Raw genomic sequence first — 11,064 nt, forward strand, 5'->3', positions numbered from 1 at the left:
TGCTTAATGATTTTAGAAATTCTCGATCTACGACTTCCCATTGATGCATCCTTTCGATTCTTGTCTCATTTTTTGTTAATACTATTGGAACATCTAGACCATCTTTAAAAGAATTATCTATGAAGGATTGTTCTTGGAAATAACTTGCATCTGCCACCTTCTTCTTCTTCTTCATAGATCTTGAAAATATGTTAATCATCTTGTTTGGTTTTGAATAATCTTCTTTTTTCTTCTCTTTGTAATGTGTTTTTCTTATCTGTGTGTATAATGAGAGAAGCTATTATGTTCTCCAATATTTATAGATATATGATAAACCAAAAATTTGAAAGGAAAATGATTTGTCATTAGGATGAATCCAAAATCAAATAGGATTCATAAATTTTGTTGATTTTGGATAAGGAGAGTAAGGATCAAAGTAACTCATGATTAGATGTTGTAAATAGCAGAGAATTATGAATTCTTACTCAAATTTTTCCAAAATCAGTCAAAAAATATTAATTTTTATTAAATAATTAATTATACCACTAAACAACCCACCCCCATTCGGTTTCAAGTACAATTATTCAAATCTGAATTTTAAAATTTAAACAAAGCCTAAATCCTAATATCGAAACTATAATATAATAATTAAAATTCGTCTTTCTGGTGTAACTTTCCTTGTCTCACCAGTTCCCTTGATGAAGCTGGAGAGCCCACCAAAATAAAATACTCTTTTTTTTTCCTCCCCCGGCAAAATTAAAAGGCATTTGGGCAAACATTATGGTTCGGGTGGGCCCGCCGTCCGGGCCAAGAGGCTGGCCCACAAAGCTCCGCACCCGTTTTAGGCCTTAGTAATTGAAAATTTTCTAAATTGGAAAGAATTAGAAATCCTGTGTTAACAACAAATTTCCAAATATTTTTAAATGACATCCCCCTTCAACATCATAAATGCCCACAATGATGAATTGGACAAATATCATCAAGTCAGCAGCATTACTCATTGAAACCCTACTGAAAGTGTAATACTTCTAACGCACCACCCCAGCTAATATTACAAACCCTGCCCACAAATAGCAATCTGCTTCACCATACCAACACAACATTCCTGCACTCTAAATGAAAGAACATTAACATCCCCACAAGAAGGAAAAAACTTTCCCTAGTATCAGCTAGCTAGCTCAATGACAGTGATTCAATATCATATGCCAAGAACACACCTGATTGTTATGAAAGTCGAGAGAAGTACTACTGAAAGTAGGAACTTTTGGAAATAAGAGTACAGCTGCTTTTGGAAACAAAATCCTTACAATCCTTAGGGAGGCAAGACTCATGAAGATTGGGAGTTCAAAATTAAAAGTGAAGCTATTTGTAGATTCATTTGGCATTTGTATATATTTTTTATGTTAGAAGGAATGTAAATATATTTTGGTAGTTTAGAGTCTTTATTTTTAATTTTCGTTGTAAGACTCATTTGTTTTTCTTTTTATTTTTCTCCCCCACAAAATAGAAAGCCAGGCCATTATTTTTAATTTTTGTTGTAAGACTCATTTGTTTTTCTTTTTGTTTTTTTTCCCCCACAAAATAGAAAGCCATTTGGACCAACATTATCGTTAGGGTGTGCTCACCATTTGGGCCACGAGACTAGGCAACAAAGCTCTCTACACCCCTTTTGAGCCTTAATTTTAGGGAGAAAGTTACGGCCGAATCTCTCAATTTAAGTTGGTTGAAGCTATAAGAATGATAATAACGATCGTTAATAAATTTTGATTATTTATTTAAAATTAAAATAAATATAAAAATTGAGATGAAAACAAAAAATATATTTTAAAACTTCAATGAGTCATAATTACTCATTTAAAATTAAAAAAAATAAAAATAAGAATAAGACTAATTTAAAAAATAAATATATAAATTAGTAAACGATAGTAATCCATTACCAATATTAGGAATTAAAATGAAGAATGAACATTAACAACAATAGAACACACAATATCAAGAAATTGATGGAAAGACTAGACCACGATATGGATGAATAATTCATATAAATATATTTTTATAAATCAAAATATTTTAATAATCAATATTTTCATTTTAAAATCTGTAATTAATAATTTAATAAAGATAAAAATTTTAGGCTGATTTTGAAAATTTTCGTGTCAATTCCTAATTCTTTCTGATTCAAAAAATTATCTAATCATGAGAGTTGATTTTGGTCCTTACTCCTTATCCAAAATCAACAAAATTTATGAATCTTATATGATTTTGAATTGATCTTAATGACGAATTCATTTTTCTTCAGATTTTGATTTATCATGTGTCTATAAATATTGAAAAACATATTATATTCTTTAATTATATGCACACATAAAAAGAACACACATAAAGAAAAGAAAAAAAGTAAGAAGATCAATCAGTAACCAAGCAAGATGATCAGCATACTTTTAACATTCATCAAGAAAAAGAAAGTGGCAAACACAAATTATTTCCAAGATGAATCCTTCACAAATAATTTTTTTAAAGATGACTTAGATGTCTCGATAATTTTAATAAAGAAGGAAAAAAGAATCAAAATGATGCATCAATGGATAGTCATAGATAGAGAATTTATAAAATCATTGAGCATCAGTCAGCTAAGTGTCAAAAGAGACTTCACATTTTTTCCTCTACCATCTTTTAAAGATATAAGGCCACTCTTTACGTTCAATAAGTGTCATGCTTTCAGACAAAGATATCTCAAAAGTTATATACTTTCTCGAGAAATCACACTAGATGACTCAAAACCAATAAATTAAAGAGTTACACATCTCAAGTTAATTATCTAATTCACTCGATTTGCTTTTCGATTCAATTTAGTCGGTTAATGGATTTGATTGACCGTTTGCACACCCTTGAATATACATGGTCACCGAATCAAATTAAATTGTGAGTTCACACATTCAACAAGTGGTACAACCCTGTTTCACTATTCTATAAATTTCTTAAAAAACTGGCAGTATTTGAAAATTAATAAACAAGTTACCTTGGAATTTGATGGCGCAAGCAACGACAAGGACTTTGGTCAAGCCACTGACATAAATGAGTTTGCCGTCAGTGGAACGGTAGGCGATTCTGCCACCGTAATTGTAAATGAATTTGATTCTTGCGTTGTTGCCGATCGCAATGGAATCACTGGACATCATAGTTGGACTCATGGCATACAAGAGAGAGAGAGAGAGAGAGAGAGAACAAGTGCGTGCGAGAGTGATGCTCCAATTGCATGAAAGAGTTGAGCACGATGAGTGTGTGTATATATATAGGGGGAGAGACAGGGTTAAATTCTAATTTTAATAATAATTTAATTTAAAAATATTATTTTCAGGATCAAAATAGATGTTTGATATATAATATATTTATATTAATGAGAGATATAGTATAATACATAAATATAAAAGAATTTTATTAATTATTAGTCTTAAATATCTAAATAACACTTCCCACATTTAATTTGATTATTATTTTATTTGTAGTTAATTTAGATTTAAAATATTGGCAGATTTGCAAAGATCTACTTCATATTAATTATTCCTAATCTTTTTCCAATTTTCATAACTTTTGCTAATATTTGTTAAGGAATAATAATATGAATTAATCAAACAGAGATCATAATTAACAACAGAAAGGGAATGACGATGGATTTGAATGAACAATACATATGAACGCAATTGAATCGTCACCTCAAAAGATTTCTCAAATTAACCATTCACAGTAGAGATGTGGTCTGTCACTACAGCTGCCTTAGTGGTTATCTGGATTCTTGAGCATCGTATCGTGTTAAGGATGATTTCCGTCCGGGGTGGGTTCTCCTAGGAGGCAGCTCAGCTCATAACATTAATGTTCTTGTAAGTAAGCATCATTGATATTTGAAAGCTCATTTCTGTTTCCATTTAGCAACAACCAAAATCTTTTTAGGAAAGATTAACCATAGCTTGTACTTCAAAATTCTTACAACCTCAAGGCCAAGACATATCTGGCCAAATCATCAATATATAGAATAAATTTTGGCATCTTCTCCGAACAAAGACTAGACTTGAGCAAGAAGCATGACTTTGCATCCTCAACTTCTACAATTTTACCGGGGAATTCTCTAATTCGTCAAGACTAGAGCATTGAGCTTCCTCACCCTTTCATGCAACTCCCAATTGCAACTATAGCAATAGGCAAACCTCCTTATTTTTTCTACACCTTTCCTGCTACTAATTGATCGACTTCAACATCTCCCCTCACCTTGGTAAACTGCGTCTACGCCTCTGGTTCCTCTTAAGTATCCAATTGGAAAATGTATCTTTTTGAATACCCCTTGATGCCTAGAGATTAGCACAACTCTGCAATATCAACATCAATCATCTTCACTCTAAATATCAACATCGGAGTCATATTCACCCTCGTCATAGTCATCTCCCCAGTTTATGGTTATCATCATGCGGTTGTTATTCTCATTCCTGTCAAAAAAAGATGACAAGTTAATACCCACAGAATTTGAGAATGCAACAAATTAGAGTACATAAAATAGTGTGAGTGAATATACACTGAATGCCCAAAAATTGTGTAAAATTTTGCAATTTTACCTGGACTCAAAAAATGCATTAAGATTTGTGATTTCAATCATTTCATCTCCTACCCTGGCTTGTATCATCCCTTGCGGCAAGGAAATTTGTCCAGAAGCAAAGGTTTTCATCTTTGGGCAACGCTGCACGTCAATACTACACAATGATGAAAAGCTAAATGAACCTCTTTCATCGTTGCAAAAGTTTTTGAGGCTTGGTAGGTCAAATAGAATCAACACTTCTAATTTTGGAAACTCAATATGGCAAGTTGCCTTCTCTTCTCCTACAAAATTAATATTATTCTCTTCAATAATAATAATAATCTCTTCCATCATTTCACAAGATCTCACTGATAACATTTCTAAGTGTTGAAGAGCCGTGGCCATGGAATGCGTAAACAAACTTCTTAGATGAGAACAGTTTTCAATAATTAGTGCCTTTAAGCTTCGAAGGCTCCCAATTTCATGAAGATTCTTGTTCCATAGAAGCACCAACTCAGGTAAACTATTGAGTGTTAACCTTTTCACATCAACTAACTGCTCTTCACCAATGCTTATTGTGCCATTGAGATCAATAACATGCTTGAACCCTTGGCAATCCCATAAGAGTAAGTTGTTGACAATCATTCTAGAGCTTCGCTTTTGGTGATGAGACGAAACATTGGTTGAGACTTGACATCCAAATGTGCTTATGCTTACTGTGTGATTCTAAAAAAAAAGTGATTGTTTTAACATTTATGTGTAATATAGTTAGAGAGTTTATGTTTTTTTTTTTTTTTTGCACCTTTTTAAGGGAGTATAATATTCTATCTTGTATTTCAAAAAATTCTAGTGAATGTATATATGTGTGTATTGCTTTAATTATTTTTGTGAAATAATTATTTATTATTTCTTATAAAATGATTTTGTTATCTGTTAAAATTTTTTAAGAACTGTATAAAAATAAAAAGAGAAAGGATGATTTGTCATGGAACCATCTAAAAAATTGGTCTAAGATGAAAGTGACTCTTTGTTTAGAGTTATTTAAAAAGAAAGTGAAAGGTGATTTGTTTATCTGATTTTTCTACATTAAAAAAATTAAACTCACATACTAAAAAAAATGTATTTGACATTTTATTATAAAAAAATTACTATTAAAATAATGGTCAGGTAGTCCGTTATTGCAATTTGGATAAAAATATAATTAATTTTACAAATTCAACCTTAATTATCAAAATTAAAAAAATTAGATAAAATCGCTAGAACTCAAAAAAATTTAACTTTTTGATATTAATAGCCCTAAAGGAAAATGCTTGTTAATGCATCCATCCATATAACGGTGACAAAGGCTACCAACTAAAATTAAAGTAAAATCTATTCCCCCCTTTTACCTCTCTCTTCATGTGGCTTGTTTGTTCTCCCTTCTATCTCATTGCTTACTTTTCTCTCTCCTCACAGCCCTGTCCTTCCCTCACATAGATTGTTTATTCTACTCTCTCTCTCTCTCTCTCATCTCTTTGCTTGCTTTTCTCTTTCCTCGTTTCCAATGTTACAATTAACTCCATCAAAGACCTTATCGACGTAAAATAAGAGTACTTTGGAGTAATTTAATTTGAAGTTTTTATATCAATTAAATTAGTATTTATTAATTAAGATGTGAGATAAAAAAGGAAAAAAAAATAACAGAGATGAACTAAGGATGAAGGATATTTTCATCATTATATATGTATGTGAAGCTTAATGTGAATCCCTTAGTAATATAGTAACTCCATAACTAACTAAGCATCAATGAGGGATATTTTAATGTGTTGTCATTTTCATCTTTTTATGATGTTGTGTCTAAAAATGACCTTCACATGACCTAGAATTCCTTATGTTGAAGTCTTGGAAGACGTGTGAGTGACGTCCAAACGTCACCATGCCAGGATTACCATCTTCCTAAAATTTAAAAGAATACGTTTATTTTAAGTTTATTGAAACTCGAGTTAGTCTACTACATATTTTAGTTGAAGTAAGAATCTCAGTCTTGATAAATTTGCTTATATTCTTTCATTCGAATTGGAGAAGGCTATGCAAAATAGTAAAACTGAACGAAATCCAACCAACAATTTGAAGTCAAATGAAGTCTAATTAGTGGGTCGATTTTCCGGTATCATCAAATATATAGTTTATTTTTTAAATTTTTCTTAAAATAAAACAAAATCACACATTATATCCATACAACTCGCGAGACAATAATTTATGATAGATGACGTAACATAAAATTATCTAAAAAGGTAAATAACGTAAAAATGTCAACAAAAATTAAAACTTCAGATGGAATGCTTTTCAAAAATTAATCTTCAACCAAAGGAAGCAAGCAAGCAGAGGAATAACCTTTTCGCTGTGAGTCACGGAGTCAACTTTGGCTGTGCAAAGGACAATCAATCGGAAAGCTACATCCCGCGTTTTGCAATAATGCGCGTGAATGCAATGAACTGATGCGGCTGTCTTGTAATTGCAAAGTGGAGTCGAGTGGGGCAAAGCCGTGGAATTGGAAAGCTGACTTCCGCTACGCAAAGGACAATCAATCGGAAATGCAACTTCCCGTGTCGGCAATGACAAAAATGGGCTATCAATGATTCAACCGTAAACTTACCTTCAGCGTTTTACTAATAGGAATTTATTCAGATTGCATCCACAGCGACGAAGGCTACCAACCAAAATTAAAGCAAAATATATATCAATTAAAGCTATGGTATAAAAATTTAAGAAAATTATCAGAGTCTTAAGAGATTTAAAAGTATACTAGGAATATAAATTATCCTACAATTAAAAAAATTTATGCAACAATATTAATGCAAATTTATGATGAAAACAAAATAAAACTCATCAAATAATTTAATTACAAATTAAACATAATTATTCATATAATATAAATAAATAATAGGTAGTATTTAAATAAAATTAAAAAAAATCTCAATAATTTACTTAGAATAAGCTAAATATTAATGTATTTTCAAGAGTATTGTGATTAGTTAAGGATCATGGTAATGATCTGGCGTTCACAGCAAATGAACACAAGTTCATTTTTTTACTTAGTGTCTAATCATAAACATACCAAAAACACTCAAGAGTTCGTTAATACAAATGTTTATTTTTTATAATATAATAAATTTTATTAGATATTTTATTAATAATGAGAGAGTTTATTAATGTAAATGTTTCCTTTTTCAAAAGCAAACCTAACAAATTAAACTAGACAACATACCTAAGCTACATTATACCTATCCGCCATATACACCAAATCATAAAAAAATAACTTGCATCCTATCCATGTCCTTGCCTTCTTTTTAGCCAATCTTATCTCCAAGAGGCACAAATTATTTAAAATTAAAAAAGATATAAGCCACAACAATCTTATCTCCAAGAGGCACAAATTATTTAAAATTGAAAAAGATATAAGCCACACCAGCCAATAAATAAAATAAGCAAAGCACCAAACCAACAGTAAAATACATGAAATGTTCAAAGGTGACAATAAATCCAAATAAGAAAACTAGACAAAGAAGAGCTCCATAAAGGATTCCCTAGTCACAAAGAGCTCCAGAAAAAGAACACAAGTTCATTTTTCTACTTATTATCCAATCATAAACATACCAAAAACACTATGATATTATAAATTTCATTAGATATTTTGTTAGTAATAAGAGAGTTCAATGTAAACATTTTCTTTTTCGAGAGCAAACCAAACAAATCAGACCACAACATACCTATCACCAATGAATATATAATACTCTTTTAAGCCTTTAAAAGCTATATTGTACCTATCAGTCATATACACCAAATCATCAAAAAAGTGACTTGCATCCTATCCATGTCCTTACCTTCTTTTTAGGCAATCTTATCTTCAAGAGGCACAAATTATTTAAAATTGAAAAAGGTATAAGCCACAACAATCTTATCTCCAAGAGACACAAATTATTTAAAATTGAAAAAGGTATAAGCCACAACACCCAATAAATAAAATACGCAAAACACCAAACCTTCAGTGGACGGTAAAATACATGAAATGCTCAAAGGTAACAATAAATCCAAATAAGAAAACCAGACAAAGAAAAGTCCACAAAGGATTCCCTAGTCACAAAGAGCTCCAAACTGCAAAAGAACACAAGTTCATTTTTCTACTTATTGTCCAATCATAAACATACCAAAAACATTGTGATATTATAAATTTCATTAGATATTTTGTTAGTAATAAGAGAGTTCAATGTAAACGCTTTCTTTTCCAAGAGCAAACCAAACAAATCAGACCACAACATACCTATCACCACTAAATATATAATACTCTTTTAAGCCCTCAAAAGTTATATTATACCCATCAGGCATATATACTGTAACAACTCGTTAGTGGGCTTAGAGTTTTACTTGAACTATATGATTTATGTGTGATAAATTAGCCTCCAGAATTAAGTGCTATAAAATTGTGATGTGCCTAATTTAAGGGATTGAGTTTTTAAAGAAAATTGGGTTGAAGCCAAATGTATTGGCTTGTGTTTTATTTAAGATGAAGTTGTGAAGCCCTTGGGCCTAAGAAGTAATGGGACCATCGAGTTGAGATAATGAAATGGGTATTAGGCCCATAAACATAAAAATTTGTGTATTTTAATTAATCAAAATGAATGAATTATGAAAAATCTAATGAGGGCTTGAAGTTGTTCATTGTGTGTGTGAAAAGTAAGGGTGAAATGGGAATTTCCTAAATGAGTATTATTATAAATGAATTTATGAGTAATATTGGGTAAAAAAGGAAAATGAAAAAGAAAACAAAAAGTGGCAAAAAACCAAAATGGGTTTAATGAATAGTTGTGGTGTGTATGTAAAAGAGAGGGGCAAAGTGGTAATTTGGCCAATGAGGGTGGTTGGAAAGCTGATGGCAGCCATCCTTCCCCCATGCTTCTTTCTTTTCCTTGTCTCCCTTTCTATCTCCTTCCCTCCTCCCTCGATCGGTCATCATCATCATCTTCTTCTTCTTCTTCCATTGTCAATCTCCATTGAAGCTTCAAGGGTGGAAGTTGTAGCTAGTTGTTCTTCTCTTTGGACTAAGCATAGTTAAGGCAAGTTCCCTTACCTTCTTGTTTTTTTTTTTAGGCAAGTTCTCATTCTAAATGCAAGTTCTTGTTCCTTCTATGTTATTTCAATGCAAGTCCATGTTGATTTTCCTTGTTAATGCAAGCTTTCATTCTTTTTCTCTTGGGTTAAGTTGATTTCCTTCTTGGTTCCTTTGTCTTTGAATCTTCTATTTTCTTAGAAGATCTAATCTTGAGCCTATATTGATTGGTGGGTTATTTTCTCATTTCTTTAAACTTTGTGTTTTATCATTGATGGGTCTTTTCGAGAGTTGTCGTTAGGGTTTAGCTCACCCTAAATTCTCAAAGGAATGACACTTGATTGATTAAGAATTTTAGAGAAGCAAGGTTTTGATGTATCTTGTTTTGGATGTTGAGTTTTGTGGGTTGTCTTTGTTATTTTTAAGTTTCAGACCTCTGTTAGTCGACTAAGTCCTCATTCCGTCGACTAAGTGGGTGTATGAGGTTCTGTTAGTCGACTAAATTTATGCTTCTATCAACTAAGTAGGTAATTTGGCTTCTATTAATCGACCAAGTATTTCAATCGGTCAATTTCAATCGGTCGACCAAGTCCCTATTTAGTCAACTAAGTCTTCTTCATCGGTCGACTAAGTCATTAGTTGGTCAACTAACTCTTTTATTCGGTCAACTAATAGAATGTATTAATTCTTTTTGTCGACTAACCTTTTGTTTCGATCGACTAAGTGGATTTATGGGTTTCTGTTAATCGACAGAATGGCTTCTATTTGTTGACTAACTCTATCCTTTTTGGTCCGTTTCTTCTAAAATGCTTGTGATTCCTTCCCCAAACATCTTGTAGTGTCTAAATGAGATTTAGAAAGCTTCTTCATGATATGAGGGTGTCTTATAGAAGGGAAGTTTATCATGTGTAGTGAGAAATGGAAATTATGTGATTAATGAAAATATTATTGGTTGGCTCATGTGAGGATATAATCTTGAAATGTCTAAGTGCGTATGAAGATTATGATGAGAACATTTCTAATAATGAAGAATGTTCGATATGTTTACTTGAAACCTTCATGAGTATTGCATGGTATTGTTATTTGCACACCTATTATTTTGCGATGCGACTATGTATCGTGATGTGAGAAAATGATATCCTAAAGAGTGCCTAACGCATACGGTGGCCATAAACCCAGTAGGTGATACTCTAGCCATAGGTATGGCTAAATGATTTTTGTTGTATATGTGTATGCATGCATGGTAAAGTAAGGCCTTGTGAGCTAATGTGACATCTGCGAATCTATGTAATCACGAGAAATGGAACGATACATAAAATGCACAATCATAATGGTAGGGGAATGATTTTAATGATGAGAACTAATGGGAAATACTACTCGTACTTGGGAAGTCGGGTCTATTTCACTTTGATTTATCCATGCCTTAACTCTATTG

The 11,064-nt window shown here is 31.8% G+C and overlaps 1 protein-coding gene and 1 long non-coding RNA gene across 2 annotated transcripts; both read right to left on the reverse strand.

Moving 5' to 3' along the window:
* Window positions 1–831: 831 nt before the first annotated feature.
* Window positions 832–3,236, reverse strand: LOC127789891 (uncharacterized). Its single transcript, XR_008020684.1, has 2 exons — window positions 2,999–3,236; window positions 832–1,084 (listed from the first exon to the last, which is right to left on the reverse strand). It is a non-coding gene; the product is annotated as an uncharacterized LOC127789891 (long non-coding RNA).
* Window positions 3,237–3,850: 614 nt separating this feature from the next.
* Window positions 3,851–5,334, reverse strand: LOC127790634 (uncharacterized). Its single transcript, XM_052320215.1, has 2 exons — window positions 4,584–5,334; window positions 3,851–4,457 (listed from the first exon to the last, which is right to left on the reverse strand). Exons 1-2 carry the CDS (start codon window positions 5,186–5,188, stop codon window positions 4,370–4,372), a joined length of 693 nt encoding a protein of 230 aa, XP_052176175.1. The 5' UTR covers window positions 5,189–5,334; the 3' UTR covers window positions 3,851–4,369.
* Between the last annotated feature and the right edge of the window lie 5,730 nt (window positions 5,335–11,064).

Source organism: Diospyros lotus, chromosome 14 (assembly GCF_014633365.1).
Source record: "Diospyros lotus cultivar Yz01 chromosome 14, ASM1463336v1, whole genome shotgun sequence".
Classification (NCBI taxonomy): Eukaryota; Viridiplantae; Streptophyta; class Magnoliopsida; order Ericales; family Ebenaceae; genus Diospyros; species Diospyros lotus.

Excerpts from the sequence above, each read along its gene's own strand:
- LOC127790634 (XM_052320215.1), bottom strand. The coding sequence starts at position 5,188 with ATGATTGTCAACAACTTACTCTTATGGGATTGCCAAGGGTTCAAGCAT. Across the intron at positions 4,458-4,583 it reads AATGCATTTTTTGAGTCCAG|GAATGAGAATAACAACCGCA; the intron begins GTAAAATTGCAA and ends TTTTTTTGACAG.